The sequence below is a fragment of the Colletes gigas genome, unplaced genomic scaffold, assembly GCF_013123115.1.
Source record: "Colletes gigas isolate AHSC1104 unplaced genomic scaffold, ASM1312311v1 Colletes_gigas_Sc00007, whole genome shotgun sequence".
NCBI lineage: Eukaryota > Metazoa > Arthropoda > Insecta > Hymenoptera > Colletidae > Colletes > Colletes gigas.
Genome location: NW_025106636.1, coordinates 2,032,519 through 2,054,993, shown reverse-complemented (window position 1 = coordinate 2,054,993; position 22,475 = coordinate 2,032,519). Strand labels below are relative to the sequence as shown.

The following is a 22,475-nucleotide window of genomic DNA, read 5'->3' as shown; positions in this document are numbered from 1 at the left end:
CCCATATATGGCTGACGTGACAGTCAAAGTGTTAATATGGAATCTGAAATCGGATTGACGACTTCCGTGAATCTGATGTCGAACGAAAGTTTTCTAGGTTCGAACCGCGAAGAGATTCGTGAGTTTGGAATCCATAATGGCGGACACGTCGACCGAAGGCGATCGGCCGTTTCGGTAGAAAGGCATAGCTCGTTCGCGACGTCATTATCGCGCTGTTGTTGTCGCTAGAGTCTTTGTCATCGTTATCATTGCGCAACGAAGACCACCGAGGACGAGCCGCGCGCCTAATCGCGCAACGTTGGAGACCGTTCAGTCGACCGAGCGTCTCTTCTCCGCCGTCGAGCGCGGGAAACTCGCGACAACTTCCAACTCGGAAACCGTCCGGGAGGAGGAAAAAAACGATGGAAACCGAGTGGCCCGGGCGACGTTGACGAGGCGACGTCGACCCGACGCTAACAGTTTTGACAGCGATTTCGACGTCGACGCGACGATGTCTTCGCTTAACGAACCGTTTATCGTTCTCGGTGTACTCGACGCCTCGCGTCGTAACGATACCAACAGATGCGTTCGCCATTTCGTTGCCAAGGATCGGTATGGGTGGGTGGGTGGGGGGCCAATTCTTATCTGCGGGGAAATTTCGAACGAATCGAAGCTAAACAACTTTCACGCAAACTTGGAAAATAACTACTGGACGTAGAGTCCACCATTTTTTACCTCTTCCATTTGTTACTATACTGTGCGTCACGGTGTTTTTACATTAATAAGATCTATTACAGCCACGCGTGTATTTCGACTCGTGTAACGTAAAAAGTTATAAAAATCGGAGCCAAACGATTTGTGGACGATTGTTTGAACTCGTCGATATTCGACTGTTGCGTCAGAGGTAATTGGCAATGGCGCGCGGAAACGGGGATAAAGACGGCGATTGTTTGAACGCGGAATCGTAGAAAAATGGACGGCCGTCCCTGCGATCGTTACACACGGTACGGTATCGCGACAACGACGAATCAATAACGTCCGGCAACGTGGAAAAACGCGTTACGTGATTACTGATAAGATTCCACTCGATCCTCGGCGCGCGATCGAGCGACAGTGATTTAACAACTGTCCGTAAATAATTTCATACGAGGAGGACGGCAAGAGGGGAGCTATATTCCGTCGTCGTGGATTCAATTTATAGGAAATCGATCTTCGAAATGGTCTCGGTGAACCGTGGCAGGCATTTGGCGTCTTTTGTCGCGGGGACACCGATTTGTATCCCGGATTTACGACTCGCGAAGCCCGAGCCAAGACGACTCCGGGCCGTTTGGCCGCTCGTTCCTACGAATCCGAATCGAGAAAAGGGCTGTCGGGGTGCCGAGAGCGCATACCTCGTCTCATCCGTGTTACAGAAATCCCAAGTATCCCTCCCGTCTGTAACCCGGACTATCCCGAATACCCTGCTCGCCGTTGCATTCGCCCGAGACTGCGAAGTATCGAACAAGAACACCGACCAGCAACTATTCCCAATACCCAAATCACATTGCATCCAAGAGGCTACGAAACATCGGACAAGAACCCAAGACAATTCCAATACCGAGAATCGAAATTACGTCCAATTTGGATCACCGGGACGCTTAACCCTCGACAGACCATCGAGGCTCGATAATCTCGATCGATCATCCGATATTAATATTTGCTCAAATATCACTTTCGATGCGTAACATTTTTTTTGGAGGGTGGCTCCCGTCCGTAGACACCTTTACGTAACGTCAAATATAATATTCTTTGTAAGCAGAAGTTAATTTCTGTGAATCCGTTCGCGGATTCTCCGAGCCCAGAACACCGACGTTCGAGGCGTCTCGTCATCCCTCCCTCGAGGCTGACAAGTCGGATCGCATCGCGGATTTGCGACGGCGACCAGGCTACGCGGCGAAGTCGGACGATTCGGTCGTAGTCGGTAGAAGTTTAAATCGGGAATGGCGGGCCAGGAGGCCGTCATGCGGGAGGCGCGATGGTATTTTTATCGGGCTAAATATAGGTAAACCTCCTATACGAAACGCCATAGCGGCGCGGAGGAGCCGCAGAGCAGAGGGTCGACCCGTAACTACTCGTTAACCGCGTACCCCGGGGTGTCCCGCGACCGCAAAAGAGCTTCCGCGAAAAAAAGGACCGACGGCCCCGGGGCTTGATTAATTTTTAATCGAGGGACACGCGCGGCCGCCTGTCACGAATCTCTGCCTTCGCGCTCTTTCACGCCATCTAGGCGTTTGAGTGGATTTCCCTAAACGCCTCCAGGCTTCACCCCTTTTTTTCTTACCCGCAAGATAAGTATTGTCGTCCGAACGAATTTCGAAACTTTCCTTTCGGAACAAACACGCGTCAAAGGTCCCTATAACTTCGATATTTCGGTAGGTTGTTATTTAATATTTATAATAATTTGGTACATAGAAATTGAAATATTCAGCGACAAAGACTCAAGAGACCAGGACCCTCACGGGGGTTGTGTCGTTCGCAGAACATTACCAACCCTCGATCCACCGTTGGGTCTCGTTCTTGTTGTTCGCGCTTCGATCCCGTGGTCGCGATTTTTGGAAACGAGACAGAGCCCAGCCGTAAACGGTCCGCGCTGTGTAATCGCGCCGCTATAGGGTGGTGTCCCGCGACCGCAGAAGAGCCTCCATAAAGGGTGGACGTGTAATTCGAGCGTCGCGTGGCCGCGTGGCACCGCCCGGCCACCGAAACTGCAATTTTTTCTCCTCCCTTCTTTGCGTTTCGTTCCTCTACCCCCAGGCTCTGTTTTTCGTTTGTCCGCGAGCATTTTATTTTTCACCTGTTCGCGACGATATTGACACGAGTGTCGACGATAAAAATTGATCGACGCGTCCTCCACTTCCGCCGATGATTGACGACAACCTGTCCACCCATTTTCAACCCACCCCCCCTTTGCGACCCACGAATTTCAAATGACGGCTACCGTTTTCGTAAAACCGTCGCCTTATTAATTTAAACACATACTACTCGGCCCAGATAAAAATAATTTCAGCGAATTTTCGATGACAAATTTAACTCTTTTACAAAATATCAGTTGTTTGTCTAACAAATATTCCATACTCGCAGTGAAACTAGTTTTGCATACCGTGGCTCGATATTTGATATTCCTTAAAGGAGCTAATTTTTGAAACTTTCTAGTCACGATCCCGGCTGTCTCTCAGCCGATTGACAAAGGCAGATTGTACGCTTATTCCGACGCGCGAGAAATATATTACCCGCGGCACGCGCGATCTCTAAATCGCAAGGGGTTGGTTCAGAAAATATCCCGAGTTACGAAACCACGCTTTCACCGTTGATCCGCGGAAAAACGCAGCATCGAAATAATCGCAGAGAGTCCGGAATCCGAAGACAATACGCCGTCGGAAGATTAAGAAACAAACCAGAATTTCCACTGGCTTGCAACCCGACGAAACTTCTTTCATCCCTGGTATTTGCGTCTACCGACAGAATAGTCTATTCAACCGATCCCCTAATTACCAGCAACGGAGATCTGCGTGGGCCTTTGCTCATTGTACTCGAATCAGTAAACGCGAAGGAAAGACCTTTCCCTTCTGTCGTTGGCTGGGTGGCCAGGTGTTTTCTGAGACACGACAGCGCGCCGTCGTGTCGCGGCGACCCCGGTTAATCGGCTGACAAGAGGTTATGTCACTCCGTGTTGTCTGCATGCACGCACGTACGCACATAAGCGGCTTCCCCGCTTTCGCGCCATCAACCGCACACGCGAATACCGATTTTTTCACTCGATCCTCTCCGCGGGACCCGCGCGTACAATTTCAGATAAGTTTCGAGGGTTGTAGCATGATATCAACGTGGCAACCTATTAGGATGTCGTGATTGCTAAGAAATCGAAGCAAGAGATCTGTTCCTAGGGATCATCTGGATCTATCAATGTTGAAATTCAATTGGAAACTTGAGAATTACGTCGAAAGAATCAACCTGTAGATCTAGCGTTAAGAGATGCCATGATTTACGTAATGAGGAGGCGTAATGATCAGAATTCGAACAGTTCGTCGAGGGAAATGATTGCGGGGAATTCGGTGGAAAGTTGGCGCCGCGCAGACAGTCTCCTTTCGCGGTTTAATCCACGACGGGCGATGCAACACGCCGCGAAACTACGCGCAACTTTTGTACAACTTATCCTGTTCCGTTGTGGGGCGAGCGTCTCGAATCAAGGGACGCGGAGGACGCGGCAAGTTTCGCCGAACGGGCCACGCGACGTTCCATTTTCGATATCTGCGCGATGAATCGGCGAAGCTTTTCCGGGCAGAAAAAAGTGCAACAGGTCCGAGGGAACGACCGCGAGTCCCGATAAGCGAATGTTTCGTAAACGATTTTTAACGACGATACCCCGGGCCGCGATTATTCGACCGAGCGGCGAAAAAAGAAAGGAACGATGGCCGTCGTTGAAAGTATCTTGACTTTCGATCGCGTTCGACACCGGACGAGACGCTTTCCAGAGGTAAAAGTCGACCGACCCGGGAGAATGGGATTCTTTTCCCCGGAAAATTTCCTATCGCCATTTCTTTTATTACACATTCGAAATCATGCAGGTTTCTGTGCTTTTAAATTTATCATTTACACAGTCTTCGAGCGAGGAGAAAATAATTTCACTAGCCTTTCGGAAGAGTATCGAGATATTGTTTTTGAAACCGATAATTCGACGAAACTTTGTTCGTTGACTTTTTCGTGGGAGATTGAAGACTCTATTTCTGCGGCGCGGAACGCACGCGACCGGTTGTTTTTCGCTAGAAAACGCGCAGAAAATTGTGGCCTGTCCGCGAAACCAAATACGGAACTGGGTTAGCCGAGTGTCTCGCCATTCTTGGTTCCCCTGGGGTCCCGAAGCCTCCAGCCGCTCCTCTCTCCAATTACTCCTGTTACCTCTTTCGTAGGTCGAATACGAGATACAATAAAATCTGATATAGAGCGGCCCGTGGGCGTTGATAGCACGAGAGGCGCGACGATTCGCTCTACTTTTCTTCGTTCGAGAATCGAGCATCCTCGCGGATGGCCGCGATTCGAGGAGAAATCGTTTCCAGAGAGCGCGGACCGATGCGAACGGAGCTCGAAACTGAGACGCCACCGCGCTGGGAAAACGGCTCCGTTTCGATCGGAAACGGAATTTTTAAAGAAACTACGAAAATTAAATTGCCTAAAAAGTTTTCTTACGTAATTCCATGGCCTGGATTCGCAAACGAGATAAATTCATTTGCCGGAATTGAAGTTCATTCGTTGAATCGCGGAAAAAGTTCACCGGGGAAACGAACAACGACAAATACATGAAATACGAGTACCATTCAGCCGCCGCTTGAACGCGACGAACGCAAAAATGACTAAATTTTTCACCGGCGAACAACTTCGAGGACCGAACGCAACAAAAGTTCGCTGAAAATATCACCGCCGAAATTGAGAAACACCACGCTGTTTGGTAATTTAAATTGTTATACGATCTACGGTAATACATCCGAGTGTGTGTATAATAAAGTAAAATGGTCGATTAACTCGCATAAAACGCACACACGACTGACTCGTTGGATCGGTTCTCTCGATAATTGCAGGTATCTTGTACCCCAATTTTCTGCGATAATCGAGGCACTACTGGTCCTGCAAAAGCAGAGAACCGATGACTTTCCCCCAAACGATCGAAGCTTTTTGACAATTTTAAAGCCGGTGAATCGATTTTTTAGAAATTTCGAATTAGGCGTCGTCTTCTCGCGACCACGAGCGGGTTTACACCCTGAACAGTGGACTCGAGCAAAAGCGTCCTAGCACGAGCCAGCGTTGTTCCTTCTCTTTCTCGAAGGAGTGGCGTAAAAACGCGGCCTTGCCCGGCACGCGGTACATGCGAACTCGCCCATCCGAGCCGGCTGATTCATTCCAAGGCGCTAGAACAGCCTGGGCGGGAGAGAGACAGCTTCGGAGACCGCTGGTGGGGCAAGTACGCGGTAAAAAACGCGAGCCAGCGACAAGGTAGAAAGGAGAGGAACGCGCGCGTGGACAAAAAAATCCGTCACTGGCGGGCAAAAAATTGCTACGGGAAGATTGGGGGAAAAAAGGAGGCGCTCTCGGCGGAACGAGAAACCGATAAGTCGGCGCAAAAACACTAGGAACGAACGGAAGCTGCTGGAGGATACAGAGAGAAACGCGATAGGCCGAAAAAGATGGAAAATCGATCGTTTCTCCTTCACCTTTAGAGCTCTGGGCATTCCACGTGGATTCCTGATCATTTTTAATAACATTCCGAATGGATATACATAACCGACAGTGTGTTTATTGAGTTGCTGGAGCATTTAATCGATATAGAGATTCGATTCTTCTCAACCTTTGGAGTTGCACGACTCCGACGCTTCCCTCGTTAGAGAAGTTTCTTAGCAATCGTGAATCCCGTATGACGCGGCATTGTTTAGAAAGGTAACTACCGTGTTATACGGGGGTTGACTGTATCACAGGACGACGAACTCGTGTTCGCGCTGACGATGGAAACACAGAGTCGCTGCCGCCTTCGTCCTTCGTCGAGGAGTCGCGACTGCGCCGTTATAACTGCGGCTTGCGGTCGGAAACACGTGGGAACCTGCGGGAGAGGAGGCTCTTCCCTTCGACTGTATTGGCGTGTTCGTGGGCTTCCTAGTGTGAGACCGAGGAACAGAGCCAGCGATGGGTGCTCCGATCGATTCGACTCCAATTTTACAAACAATTTTCAATTCTAACACGCTCGCACATTTTTACACTCAAGCGTCGGTAATACTTTTCCTAATAAATACTGTCAGCCGATATGATCTCCGATCAACGAACAAACCGATATGTATTAACAATTCCTCCAAAACTTCAAACGCGAGACTTCTTTCGATGGAATCGAACACAGACATTGCTGCATTCAAGATTTTTGTAAAAATGGAAACTGCTAGGAACTGTAGAGGTTGGTTGCACAGGATCTAAAGCGTCTCGGAGCCATCGCTATCCCTGGCCAGCCGTGAGACGACGTTGCATGCGCAACGTCCCGTGGGAATCCATACCCGGCCACACCAAGTGCGACACAAAGGCAAACCTCCCGCCTGCTGCCCTACGAATCCCTTCCGTGTTTTTCCACCCCAGACTCCTGTTCCTGATTCTACCAAGAATCGAACAAATCCTCGCTGTCCGACATATGGCGGTCCACGGAAACGTCGCGCGATTCGGGGGAGGTGGATTTCCGCGGAAGACGACTTCTTTGATCCGGTAAACAACCGGACACCCAGGGGCTTTCCGATCGAAACAAGTTTGATCCCCGGTCCGTGGACCCCCCGGAAATCCTCCGTTGTCGCCAACTAAAAACGAGATCATCGACGGAATGAAGACGCGGGGGCTCCCCGAGTCGGTCTGTCGTGACCTCGAGCGCGTTAGCAGGATTAGTGCCCCGGTAGGTGATCACAGCGAGACGCGACGAAGCGGTCTGGGCCGCACGGACCGCTCCAAACTGGTTCCTAAAATGGCCCAGAAGCGTTCCACGCGCGAGCCCGTACAGTCCGGGGTAAAACTGGACTGTCGTTACTACCGTTCTTAAATCTGACGTTACCACCACGTGCCTGAAACTAGTTCCAGGAAAAGTGATTTCCTCGGAAAAATCGATACCGCGATCAATTTCGCGTCGCTAATTGAATCACACGATGATAAATGGACACTTGCTACGATATTATAGATTTCCAGATAGACGAGTTGCAAATTGTAATTACTTCGAGTGGCAAATTGCAGTGGATAGTAAATACTATCGTATCTTAACACGTTCGTGTAACTTTTGACTCCGTAACCGTGTTCCTGATGAATAAGGATTACGTCTGAGCAAATAAATAAATAAAATTGATCGATGGAAGCAGGGGTTCGACGGCGGGGGAGGAGAATCCCCCCTCCACGAGTGAGAACCACGTGACCAAGTTACGGTAGCGCTTCCTACGTTGCTCGCGATCATTTCGCGGATAAAAGAGCCCGAATAAATCCGGATTAAGCCGCGAACGACGTGCCCTCGTGTTCGGGGGACCATTTGGGGGACCTGGCACGTGGAATAACGTAACGAAGTTGTTCCGTTCTTTTCGAGTGGTTACAAGGGTGTCCCTTTTGATCGCGATCCAGTTTACGATCCTCCTTTTTTTTCCACGCACCCTCTGTTTATCGATCTTGCCACTCAAAAAAGTCACTCGGTACGAGTCACGACTCGGAAATCGAGATGACTTCGTAGGACTTTCGGCAACCGATTTTCAGGGACCGATCCGGGGACTATTGTAATACGTCTCGCGAACGTTATAACCTTGGTTGCACCCGTTAACTTCCTTTCTCGGTCAACGCTGCGACGTGTACGGGATTATAAAAAAGCAAAGTACCGTAAATTTTATGGGACAATTTTTCCTTAAACGGGAAGCCGTCGAACGAAGGTCTTGGTCGTTCCGCGCTAAACAAAAGGATCACTATCACGCACGATTATAGTTGGGGATTCGAACGCTGCTCGTTCCGACTCTCGATTATGTTCGCCAGACGCTTCTGGTGTCGGCCTTCGCGGTGACGCAACGTCGGATGTCGAACTTACGTCAATCGAAATTAAAATTCCCAGACCAGGGAAGCTCGGATGCTCGACACATGCTATCATCTGTATATCGGGTTGTTCGATAAAATCGTGTAGCTTTTATTTCGCGAACGGTTGAGATCGAAAGTCAGCTCGTCCGTAAACTTTCCTTATTTTGTTACGGTCCTATTTTTTATTCTGCTTTAAATTTGAAACTACGGAGGTTTCGTAAAAGCGAAACATCAGCTGCGCGATAAAAGCTATTATAGTCGAAGGTTAAAAATTGGGAGCTAAAGCTATCTATAGCTTTGTCAGAAATATATAACGTACGGATCGAAGCAATGAATTGTTTTTAAAAAAATTTCTTTGCCAGAGACATCGTGCTATAAAAAAAAGATCAAAGGCTGTTTTGGAGAGATTTCGAAGAAGTAAAATTCCCGCGGGGAGTTTTAGGTGTGCTCGAAACCCGAGGCAAAAAACTTGCCGTAGAAGAATCCGCAGAACGCAGAGATGGGTTTTCGAAGTTTCCTGCGACTCGAAGGGCTCGTTCGACGACTGCTTGACGACGAGCCACGCGACGTACCTTTCAAGGTGAGCGGGATTCATCTTTCGAAAAAAAATAAAACGTCGACGAATAAAGTGGAGGTGCTCTTTCCCCCCGTCTCGTCCTCTCCCCTCCCCTGCGTGTCCCGAGAGCGGTAGACGCGCACGCACGTTTCGTTCCGCGACGCGGGAAAATCCGAACGAAACTGGAAACCCGTGGTTCCAGTTAGGGCAACTCCGGTAAACACGGTTCTATTTTACGACGACTTTCCATCGTCGTTCTAAAACCGTGCGGAACCGCGAAGAAAAGTGGGGCCGAACTTGGACCACGTGCACAGTCTCGTCAAAACAAACAGAGATCTTAATTTATAGGTTAGGTTTAATACCGAGCGCAACAGAGTTTTGCCTTTCGCATCGTCTTCTGGCCGATGTAGCTCCCGAAAATCCTAACAAAACAATTCGACGTTACTTTGCATATTTGTGCTTGGAATTTTGTAACGATTCGTGCTCCAAAAAGTTCCAATATAGAGATGATCCTGTACAGGTGGATGTAGATCAAAATAGCGCCAACTTTTTCCCAAAGAATCTTTTATAAAGAAGCCTAACCGGACCCTGACGAAATCCATCAACACCGAGTGGGAGGTTCGCCGGAATCGGGCGTCGGTTTCCGAAAAAGAAAACGGTAGCCGAGCGACCATAACCTTCCTCATCGGCGCGAGGAACGTCGCCGCGGAGCGTGCAGACCGGCAGTCTGAATTCGCCGGGCAAAAAATGGATCCCGGCGTCGCTGGAAGTCCGGCTACGTTCGCCGGGCAACCGGACCTAGGCGCTAGGCGTCGTGGAACTGGTCGGACGACATTTCCCGCGTCTCGCGAGGTGCCGGGAGACGCCGCGGCTTCGCTGAACTTCGATCGACTTCCACGCTCGAAAGTTGGACGCCGTAGCGGAGCCTAGCCTAACCTAGCCTGGTCTAACCTAACCTAGGCTGGGAGGCGCGCGCGCCAAGTTCCCTCACGGACGAGGACGACGCGCGCTGGAGGGACGGAAGGAAAGGGGAGGCGAAGGGGGAGGGGGAGGGAGGGAGGGAGGGAGGAACGGAGTCGCCAGCAGTCGGTTTGAGGTAAGACGCTCGACTCGGTAGGCCGGGGGGAACCGCGGGAGGGGCGGGTTGCCGATGTCGGAGGCGGTGGAGGGGCAGAGGGGCGAACGGAGGGGAGGTGAGGGATTCGAGGAGGCGGCCTTGAGAACGCGGAGAGAGCAGAGCGCGAGGCAAAGCAGAAGAAGAAGAGGACGAAGGCGAAGAAGAGGAGAGAGACCAGCCGAGCCAACTCCAACGCCAACGAACTGCCTCACTGGCAAATCACTCGCGGTTCTCATCCCCGGCTTCGATTCTTCATCCGTGAATTAATGAACCGAGAACTCGTAGGAGCGCCGACTTCAACGGAGGCGCGGCTGTACGCGCGACACGCCAACTTCCAAACCGAGCTGTCGGAAACCTTTGGCGAAACCGATCCGGACTCGAATCGATCATCGAGATTTAAGGAAACGTAAAGCGACGGTGTCGATTGTATCATTAGGAAGACAGTAACTACACTTGACGATATAAGTAGAAAATGGGATCGCTGATCTACGTTTTGTTAATAACCATGCTCGCAACGCCAAAAAACGATCTCCGTGGATAGTATTACGCCTCGAGGAGAAGAAACTCGCGGGGAATCACGAAGGGAAAGGGGGTGGTACTCGGCGCCATCCATGGATCGGGTTACATCAACAATGTAAACAGAACCGAGCCGCTGTCTCGATCTATCGTGGCATCTGCCTACACCTGACATGGTAATTGTATATTAGGTCCGAGCGAGGGCGTACATAAGATAAATATAATAACACGTGCACTTAGCCGCGAAATTTCAATATACAGATCCTATCGGAACTTTTCGATAGAACTTTCTAAAGATCGAGCATTTATTTGCTAAAATCGGGCCTTCGAACGAGGCGCGAAGAATTCCGAGTCTCGTTCGATCCGCGGGTCTAGATCGGATCATTTGGCGGTGCGCGCGCCGACAGACGCGAGAGATTATGCAACCGCGATGATGTAAGAATCGCGGCGCAAAACTGTGGATCCAGAACCGACCGAACGAAGATTCTCGGAGTCCTGCAGGATGATCCGGCAAGAATCGAATCAGAGAAGGAACAAGTGCTCGGGTTCGAGCACTTTTCGTCCAACTTTTAACGCGATGATCGTTCCAGTGTTCTTTTCAGCAGTTAGGGTGATGCCTCTTGAGTGCTCCCGAGTGATTCGACAGGGAACGGGGAAGGAACTTTTATTCGGAACGCGGTCGAGGGTGGATGCTGCTTCGTCCAAAGATTCCACGTATTCCTCGGGACAACGAAAGTCGATGCTGTGGGATAATCTAGCGATTCGGATTCGTACTCGAGGCGTTTGAATGAAACCACATATTTAGATCGGGCCGAGTTCAACGCTACGATCCAGAAGGGGATCAATCTGAAACAAAGGCGACGTCTATATTTGGGACACCGCCTCTGTTATGGTGATCGGGCTAAAAGGAAAGTACACTGTTCAACCGAGAAAAAAGGAATCCAAATTTGTCTCCTCCGAAGGTTCACCCGATTCTAAATATACTTTGACGAGCTCGTTCATACTTGAACGATATATTTCTGAAAATGTTGCGATTAAACGCGATGTCCAGTCTTTCCCGCCTATAAAAAGCTGTGGACAGGTGAGATTGAGCACCACTGGGGCGTGAGATAGTGTGCGCGACGCAGGTAGGTCGGTTGAACTCGCGGCTCTCTACGGAATATACAGACACTTGGCGAGATTCGCGAGGTCACGTGCTGCATTTGGACAGGCAGCGCTAATTTCATTATTTATAGCCGAAGCTTTCGATTCGCCACGATCGGCCATTATATTCCCCGTGCAACGACACCGGTAGCCGGACGCGGAACCTGCCCCTAGCGAACAGAGAGAGATCGTTTTCGATCTCCGCGGCCGAATTCAACGCGCATCGGCCGAAATAGACGGGCCGCGGTAAAAATAAAATGCCCGAATCCACGAGGAAGCAACGGCTCGCGTTGGAAATATAATCGTAAACTTTCGATCTCGTCGACTAGACGATGCCCAGCCGCGTATGCACCGGAAGAACAATGCCTGTCGCGACGAAATCTGACAGGGCAAGATCGATAGAGACACCGCGAGAATCTATCCGAACTTGCCCCTTAGCGTCAACAACTTTTCGAGGATTTATGGCTGGGTCAAGGGCCAAATGGATCCTTCGCATAAACCATGCATCCTCGTGGGTAGATGGAGAAGTCACGTGGCTATCGAGAGTGTCTGGTGAGACGAGCTTTGTTCAAGGAAACTTCATTCCATTGCAATTATCAAAATAAAGTAACAGTTGGAATCTACTCGTGATTGATCGTAACTGTGGAGGAACGCCTAAACACGCTCCGGATTAGTCACAGGGTGAGTAACTCGCGACTTCCTACGATTGTCTCCAAGATAAACAGTTGATGGTTCGGGAGTTAAACGTTTGACTCGCGTTTCTACGGTTTTCGTGGCCAAGCTTTGAAACGGAGAGTTGTTTTCAACGTGTGGACGATCGATTGTTTGGAATCTCCATTCAACGTCACCCGGGTGTCCGATTCTGTCGGATATCAAACACCGTGGCGCTCGTCGGACCGCCAAGATCCTTATCGTCGAAACCAGTCGTTAACGCTTCCAACACGCCGCGGTGTCTACAACTTTTCAAGTGACTGCTAAACGCTGGGAATACACCCTCCATTACGGGGCCAGACCTCTACGGGGGACTCGAAATTCGATTCGTTCTAACTCCTATAATTTTTAATATTTTTCGACGAAAAAAATTATGCATACTCTCGAAGCATAGAGCCGAATGGGTGAAAGGATATCTTTCTTTGATAAAAATTGCGAACAGGGCGTGAATACCCCTTTGGCGGAAACACTCGGATTAGAAAACTTAGGACAGGTTTCTAGTCGGACGTTTGTCGAATCGCACCTGTCCGTTCGGACATCTGCACTGTCGTTCCAGGGTAAACCATGACTCGGGGAGGTCGTTCCTGTCCTCATTGTCACCCTGTTGGCTCCTCAGGGTCCCTGCCTCCGCCTTCGTTTCCGTTCTCTTTGATTCCCCGGTGGCGATTGATGCTGAACGCTTGGACACGGTATACCTGAACCGGGATTAGGTTTATCTGCTTCCCGGGGCGGCTTCTCGTCGCTTTGAAAGTAATTGGAAGGGACGGAAGACGCTACCGCGTGAATGATCGAGTGCGGCGGGGTTAATCGAGTGCGTGGAAAAGCTTGATGAGCGTTTGATAGCTGGTAATGGAGGCCGGATTAGATCGGATCCGAGACTTGTTCCGTCCCGTGGACAATCGTGGCACGCGATCTTATTCGTATTGCGTTCACTCGAGGCGAACGTCCATTATCGATGGCGCCGAATCCTTGTTGGGAAAGCCGAGCCAGATAATGTTCCGAGGAACAACACGGTCGGGGAATAAGTACGCTCGCGAAGATCGAGAGAACTTGGATGCCAACTAATTAGAAGTATTCAGCATTAAGAATGGATGTTAAGCGGTTGCGAGTCGCAGGTTGGTTCCCGCGTGCACCAACGTGCATTCCACTTTTCAGGCTCGCCTTGAACCTGCCCGGTTGCGCGAACAGTTTCACGTGAAACTGGAACCGACCGACGATACGGCTTGATACGCTGGCTGCACACGGCTTTATGCACTCGGCCCGGTATCTCCTCGCGTGCCTCCACGGCGAAACGAGCCTTTCCTCTTTCCATACACTCTTCCCCCTCGTCGTCCAGCGATCTACTTGAACCGCGACGCTGCCCGCGAACCGCGGAATCCTCGACACTCGTTCTATCGATCTTCCATCAGCTGTCTAGCCACCACGCAACGCGTTAGATCGCTTCTTCTGTGTGGAAATCCAAATAAACTATGTTGCAAATTCTTTTCTCAGAATCTATAGTATAGATAATGCAGAGTTTTCTGTTTTCTATTTTCTACACCAGTCAATCTAGTTAGAGTCGTTCGTATCGGGTACGATTGCACGTTTTCGAGCAGCGTACCGTGAGAACAGCAAAGTGGACTTTTATTGACAGTAGATAGGCATTTTTAAGACACTCGAGAATTATCTGGGAATCAGGAACCGAGCGCTCGAACGTCGCCGAGTTCTCGGGAAATGGAAATTCGCGTTACGTTGGTTTTCTGTCGTCGCGGCATAAAATGGCGACAGAAGGAAGAGGCGAAAAAGAGAGGGACGCACGAACGGAGAGTTTCGAGCGCGATCGGAAGTCGAACGCCGTCGTTGGGCTTATCTTATCGCGGCCTCTCGGTAGGATAAGAAGGACCTTGATCGCCTCGCGACAAACTGAATCGGCACCTTGGCGAGGGACTCGTGGCGCGTGCAAGTTTCCATACGTTTTTCTCTGCTCGTACGGAAGGGGCGAACAAAAACTGACAAACAAACGCGTGGTATACGTCTGAGAGAGAATTCGTGATTAAATAGTACGCGAAGGGGTTAAACAGGTCGCCCAACCTAACCCAGAGCAAATCATCCGCTATCCTCGACACTTTGACTGTCACCTATGTATGGATATCAGGACTATTCGCTATGAGATTAAAAAATTTCCAGCGAAGGCGTTGAAAGAAATAAATCTGGGTGTAGGTTTCGTGAATTTTACCGAGGTGACCGACATAAATCGGTAGAAATGAATCACGGAGCAGGTCCAGGGAGTTCGGTAAGACGAAAGTAGTCTGTTGAACGAACTGGCGCGGCGATTCGCGCGAACGTAGCAGCGTGGAACGCTTATGTTAATGCGCCCTCGCGATTACCAGACGGGGCCAGCGAGCAGGGAGATGATGTCGAGCCGATAGAGACGTCCAGACCGGATACAAGGAAGGTCGAAGGAGAAGAACCGGATAATCGTCACTGCGCTACGCACTGGGTCCGCCCTATCGGTTTCGCTGGCCCTCGAGCACCGGACAGGCCGTCTCCGAACGAGGAAGGAAGTTCTGCGACGTACACCTGCACAAGGGGCGCCTCCCACCTGCGGGCCACCTGAACTCGGTGATAGAACAGCGCCAAGGAGACTTTCCTGGCCACCTGACTCGCGAACATGCTCGCTTGTCCACGATAATTGGCCGTCGATCGATCTCGAACGGGGCTACTTTGTTATTCCCGTCCGCGTCCGAGTGTCTGACTCGAGAACGATCGAGAAATTCGGTTACGGACCTACTCCGCATTCGTCAAACGCATCTAAGGGTCTCCAGAAACGGAAATACACCAATTAATAAGACGAAGGTCGCACAGGGGTACATTAATCGTTGAAAGAACACTCGTGTTTAGATTTTTTAAAGGATGACGGAGAAACGTCGATAGAGTTTTGGAAGACGATTCTAGCAAGGTAGAAGGAGAACGGTTATCGTAGAAATATGATTAGGAGGCATTTCGGGCGTCCTAGGCGACCACGTTTGCTCGCAGCCACGTTTCGAGACACGTTCGACCGCGCAACGGTCACCAGGAAGATCCTGGTCGAGCTATGATAACGGATTCTCCGAGTATACTGTTACTACGCCCGAGAGAGCGTGCTAGCGAGAGACTGCCGAACGATTGGCACGGAACGGAGTATCGGGCCGTAAAAGAACCGTCTGAAAATGTTCGCAACGAAGAATTTAAACGATTTCGAATTAACTATGCAAACTGCCCACACGTTCGAGCCACTCGAATCATTCGTATCGATGCTGTTTGTAAAATAAAAACCAAATCGTTGCAACGTATTTTGCGTATTTTCCAACCATCTAAGAATCGAAAGAGATTTCCTAAACGCCGCTCGATAATAGAAACCCTTTCTAGAATAAAAAACCAAGTCGTTGCATATTTTTCAACGTCCGTAGCCAAGGATTCCGAGGATCGAGAGGGATTTTCGAATCGTTATCGTCCGGAAAGGATTCGCTGAACGCGTCTCCTGCCTTTCCAAGCCGCGGATCGCCGCCAGAGACGAAGAAACCGTCGCGTTCCGCACGGAATTTTCTACGCCCACGCGATACACCTTTTTTCCGGAAGCTCGCGTGACCCCCTGCCGAAAGAAAGCACCTGTTCGACGCTTTCGCGTGACAAAAAAATTGTTACGATCGATGGAACGACGGATTATTTATTTCTATCGCGGGTCCCTTAATCGCGGCGAGATTGATTTCTTTCCGGCGCGTTGGTAATATCTTCGGCCCCGAGGGGGGCGTCGAGGTCAGGCGCGGAGTATATTCATCATCGGAAGCGTCTTTCTCTTTCGTCGGACCTTACGCGATGAAAAAGTCGGAGGCAGAAGAAATCCGTCAAGGACGGATCGGCGTGCTCGCGACGGAGAGGAACTTTGCGCGAACTACAAAAATAACAGACTACGCGACGGGATTCTCGAGAGATTTTGCATAAACAGGCAATCAAAGTTCAAATCTGCGCGCGGACGGGAAATAAGCCGGCCGATGTCGAGCGTTCTTTGTTGCCTGCGCGCGACAACATGCAGATTTCTGCATTATGTCGGACTCATCGCGAACGATTATTCCCCGTCGATCTCGCGCCAAAGGATCTCCGCGGAAATTGCCGATCAGGCAAGTGAAAACACTAATCGTGCGTGTAGGGAAGTGGAAAAAATCCAAAGAATCTCCGCGTATATTGACATTACTCTTTGACAGTGATACGCGTAATCGGTTGATTCGTATCAAAATATTGCGTAATAAATAGAGTGATTTTTCGATGTAGACACAAGGTAAGAGAACAATCGAGGGGGGAACTGTATTTAAGTTGTTAAAGGAAGAGAAGATAAGATCGAGTGTGTCGTTGTATCGTGTTGTAAATAATTGTGAATTCTTCGGGAAGAAATCTTATGCAAACGATCCCACCCAACAGGCTATCAACGGTGTAGAAGTTTGCGACGATAGGGGACGTAGCGATTAGCGGAGGGTAGTTGAAAAATCGGTGAATTTACCTGAAGTAGTGGGATCCAAAAGGCGAGCAGTAAAAGGGGTCGTTGTGCATGTGCGGTTGCCCAGGCACTCCAGGTCCTTGAGGATGAGCATGAGGGCCCATAGGGCCGGTGGGCCCCGGACCGCACATCCCGGGTGCCCCTTGGGGCTGCATGCCAGCAGGGCCCATCATGCCAGCGGCTGGGACCATGGGATGCGGTCCAGGATGGTGTGGCGAGCCAACCATGTGGGGGCCAGGGTGATGAGGATGAGGCGAGGGTCCTCCGCCGCCCATATGGGGGTGCGGGGCATGAGGAGAACCGGTCATCATTCCGTGGGGCGGCATAGGGTGAGGACTCGGAGAAGCTCCGTTGAGATGGGGTCCACCGGTGACGCCGGCGTGCGGCGTCGGTGGACCCCCATGAGTCGGCGTGGTCGCCGGCTGGGGCGGAGGTAAACTAGGTGGTCCGGTCGGTCCTGTGGCCCCTAGCGGCGGCAGCGGTCCATTCGCCATGTTGTTCAGCTGTGTGAGCGAGGCCGCTGCCGACGCCATCGCCTGCAAGGGATTCGTGGCGCCGCTGGTCGTGTTGACACCCAGACCGCCGGTGCTCCCGATGCCCTGGCTGCTGTTCGCACCGACTATGTTGTTGTTCAGGCCGTTACCGTTGCTGTTGCCGTTGCTGGCGGCGCCAGGGGCGCTGCTGGTGGCGTTGCTCACGCCGCCGCCGAGGGATTGCAAGGACGGCGGCAGCGGTGGCGAGCCGGCGGGGGGCGCTGCCGGGCCCCCGAGGCACCGGCCCGACGGACCGGGGGCGGTTACGCTGCTGGCCGCTACCGGCACGCCGGCGTGGAGTGGTATTCCACCTGGGGGGCGCTGTGCCACCCTCACCGGCATCACTCCCCCCTCCACGACGCCCTTCACCCTCTCCTCGAACTCCCGCCGGTCTGATGATTAGGCCACGGAGCGCGGCAATTTCCTTCTCCGTTCGCCAAAAAATTTTCACGATCACCGGGGACTCTCTCGATTCTCCTTCGCCGGTTCGACCGTACAATTCGGACCCCACTCAGAACCTCATCGATCACGCTGAGTAATCACGAGGGGGATCACTGCACTTTGCGGTATACTTCACCGGCCTCGACTCGAGCAACCACGTGCCCTCGGTACGCGCACGGACGGAAGGGACGGCACACACCTCGTGCCACGACCGTTTCAAGTTTCTCGATACCAGCCCGTTCGTTTCATCCACCGTTAAACAGCCAGCAGCGTTCTCCACTGGCGGCGGGATTCCCTTTCGCGAACCTGCCGGAATACACTCTGCGTGCCACCTGTTCGCATCTATCGAACCACCACCAGAGTCCCCGCGCCAAGTCGGGAAGTCCCAAGCTAAAAAAACTACCCTGTCGAAACTATCGAAGAACCAAGAACACCAAAGATCCCCGAAGTCACGGTGCACTTTAGCAATCGATCACCAGGGACACTGATCACACACTCGGCTTGAGCCTGTTTATGCGGTCACCGATTCGCTCGACTAATCTACCTAAGGACGAGTATACCAAACGCAGTTAATGCCAGCGGCCATCGACGTATCCGCGGGGGCACGTGGCCGTCACGTCGTCGGCGTCGCGGTGCACACCTACGTCGCGGACCAGCGGTCCTCGTCTCCCGCCCATCCTGGCGCCCTTCTTCTCCTTCTGGCAACGTTCGCCGGCGACAACCGCGGGATCCTTCGCATCCCGTATCGCGGCTTCAGTCGCCGCTCGGCGACCCAAACACCAGGTCCACGCGAGCACGCTGCGTTCGCGTGACCGGCTGACCGTGTCTCGGCATAGTCCGAGTAGCGACTCCTTCGGTACCCGAGGATTTCGGCTCGCGACGAACGTGACTCGATCGCTGGACTCGGCTCCGAAACCCGTCCGCGTCTACCTGCGACTCGGTGACTCGGATCTCTCTCGACTGGCTGGCTTTTTTATTTAAATATTTTCGTTATCACTAAACTACCGCGAGATACGAGCACTGAGAGCACATACACGCGATAATAAAACACCAAGAACGATAGAGAAACACGGTGACGCGGGACAACGCGCGCTGCGTGTCACGAAGCAACGAGCGACACGGTCCGCGGACGCCTATACACTCGACGAGGGCAATCGCGTTACTGCGGAGCGGCAGGCGTGGAGGCGCTGCCGTCGCACTCGAGCTTTCGAGGACAGGCGGCCGACGTCTAGCTGGAGGGGAACAGCCACGCGAGGACACGGAGTGGGGGAAGCTGAACCGAAGCCACGGCGAAAGGAGCGTCGGAAGGGAGCAGGCTCACGCACGCCGGAAAGGTGGGGAGCCACGTGAGCGCCCGATGCCCGGTGTCCACGCAACCCGATGCGACGCGGGACTTTGCGTGCCACCCCTGTTGCCCGGACACCCCCTTCACCCTTTCGTTCCTTTTCGATTTTACTTTGCCCGACCGATTTTACGCCCGGCGAGATGCTCGCACGCCACGCTTTTTCTAATTGGAAAATTATGCTCTCGCCGAGTGCCCTGCCTATCGCGAAACAGATTCATTTTCTTCGGGATCTCTTCTTTCCAAACATGCGATCGCATTCTTTATTTACATACGAATTCCCGCCAATTTCAATAATCGTGTATAGAAACGTGTTAACGTGTGTTGGAGTCTGAATGTTTTGGTAAGAGAAAGTCTAAAGGAATCGGAAGGCATCGGGTGTTCGCGGATTCTATTTGGCACACGATCGGACGACGAACAGGAAGCCGTATCTTCGTCAAAGTCCGCCGAAAGGCAGTTTCACTTTCCGCGCGATTCGAATCGCCGGTGGGTCCCGAAGAACTCGACACAGGATTGATTCTACTAAGATCGCAGAAGCCCAGAAATCCGATTTATCGTGTTCGGGGTCAAGTTGAGCGCATTTGTACGCCGCGATGAAGAAGAATGGTCTTCCACCTTGACGCGTGGCGCGTGCGAAAACGATCGACCTCCGAACGGCAGCGGCTGCCATTTTTTCTCCTCCCGTTCTCCAACTAATTTCCAACCTCCTTCAAATTAAACTTTCCGAAAACACCTCCATCGACGTTTTAATTTATTAAGCTTAACACGAAAAAAAAATTAATTGAAAATTACACGATGCTGTTCGACGCGAGACGAAAGGACTGACGAATTTTGCGCTAAACGCGATTGTTTAGGAATCGTCTGGCAGTAAATTCGAGAATTAGAAGAGTCGACCGGGGGGATTTGCGGGCTCTCCGCCAGAGGCCATTTTTTCGTGAATCCAGTTTCAAAAAGGCCGCTGCAACTTAATAACTGGATTACCACAAGAGTAATTTAGGATTAAAAAGTAATCGACTCGGTATCGTTCCGTTCCCGTAAGGAAATATCCTACGCTCCCGCGAGTCGCCGTGCAGCGGATACCAGATTAACCGGATGAAGAGAAATGGGAACGACGGGACAAAATGCAGGGGGATCTGCCACGGAAAATTCGAGCGTCTCAAAGGAAGAAAAAAAAAACTCGCCTCGACGCGTTCGTTTGTTAAAACTGCGATCTATATTCCTTTTTCCAAGCAGCGATATTGATAATTAATTCTCACGTTGCACAATACGGTCAACAAATTATAATAAAATAAGCCTCATTTTTTTCTGTTCAATTGTGTACCTGTACCGGAACAAAAATAAATACAAGACCGTATTAATTTTACATTATTGTTTGCATTATTTAATAACCTTTCCGCCTGTCTAAAGATAGATCTATCGACATTTTTTAACAATGAGATCAAAGTTGCAATGGTTACGTATTTACTATGTTGCGGAGAATAATCTGTCCCGAAGAAAAGGTATAAGATTTTCACCTGTGGACGGATCACGCGTAGCTCTCGAGGCGTACCCACGCCTTCGAGCATATCCAAAATTCTTTTCCTCGGCCAGAAGAGGCTACTCCAGATTGTCGAGGGCACGTGGAACAGGTTCGATACGGTACAAAGCTAATAACGAGGCCCTAACCGCGACCTAAGGAGCAGGACAGAGACTCAGGTAACTCGGTACTCGCCGCGCAGGTAGACTTTGAGACAAGAGGTATCATTGTCCGAGTGCCGGGAGGCCGCAAGGCGACCGTTTACAAAGCCCTGGAAATTCCAGGTACCCTCCAACGTTTAACGGAAAATAACAAAGTTTTCCTACCCCCGAGTCTTCGACATCGAGGATCGCGTCCCGTAGCCTTGTTTTCCCCGACAAATAATACACTTTTCGGTGGAGATGCTCGTCTCTTTCCCTTCTAATTTCTCTTGGAAATGTTGACCCACATTCTACCTCGGATGACAAATTTCCACGAAAGAACAACTCCCTATTCTTGTTTAAAAGTGAAAAATACCCACTGTGAATCTATTAATGTTTTGCGACATCGAAACGTCGAGTCTTTGGTTCCAAATCAAAGAAAAATAACAAATCGTGATTTTCAAGAAGCCTGCTATGAACATTTAATTTTACAAATATAACAATTTTTTTTCTGGGGACAGTTCGATAAGCTAACCGAACGTAGAGGACGCTTGGGGTCCTACGATGTCCTTCGGTGGCTTCCAACGAAATTTTCTGTACGTGGGTGGTGCGTTTCTGGGCCCCACCACCGGGTAGAAGCGCGGAGAGATGGGGAGGCGGGGGCTCGGGCCCCGGATAGACTACCAAGAATTCTCTGGGACCATTAATCTGCTCTCTGCGACACCCGGGGCCCCTTTTCCCTCCCCCTTTTTCCGTCAGCCACCCCTCGTTTGGGTCAGGTAAGCGTAGCTGGGCCCGATTCGAGGCATTGTCCGAGCCAAGTTGATGAAACGGGCCAGGTTGTTGGCACCGATCAGAAACCACTATCGCGACCGGAAGCGTCCGCGATCTTCGGCACTTGAGTGGGGGGGGCTAATTGCAGCCAGGGGGAGGGGGGGAGGACGCCGACTGTCGCGAGGGAGACTGGGAACGGGTTATCGACGAAGGCGAATCCGGAGGCAAGAGCCAACGAGAACCCGGTTTTCGACTTTAAATGGCTGAAACGAGATCGAAAGAGGGGTAATTGATTTTGGGGCTGTTTGCTCGACAAATGGAGAACGCTCGAAACGGCCCTTCGTTGCCCAAAGGGCTAAAATTTTGTTACCGATCGGTGGATACTCCGAAGCTCTTGCCAATGTCAGAAATTTTCCCACAACTATTGAAAATCACGGTAAAACGCAAGTTTCAAGATCCTATACAATATCTCTTGGGCGCAAATTAATATTGTAAATTGGAGTTTGATCTTTCAGACACCTATCATTACACGTTCAATCTTTTACCAAGATCATGTCAATTTATTACAAGTCTTTTCATACTATAATCTACAAGATATGATT

The 22,475-nt window shown here is 50.9% G+C and overlaps 1 protein-coding gene across 3 annotated transcripts in view; it reads right to left on the bottom strand.

The window, feature by feature from the left end:
- The window catches only part of LOC122396218 (LIM domain-binding protein 2), a 63,646-nt gene extending 44,437 nt beyond the window's left edge, over nt 1–19,209 (bottom strand). For all 3 annotated transcript variants that reach the window (XM_043394409.1, XM_043394410.1, XM_043394411.1), the window contains exon 1: nt 17,131–19,209. In XM_043394409.1, coding sequence (XP_043250344.1) covers nt 17,131–18,002 — 872 coding nt within the window. In that variant the 5' untranslated portion in view covers nt 18,003–19,209. The remainder of the gene's footprint in view (nt 1–17,130) is intronic.
- Between the last annotated feature and the right edge of the window lie 3,266 nt (nt 19,210–22,475).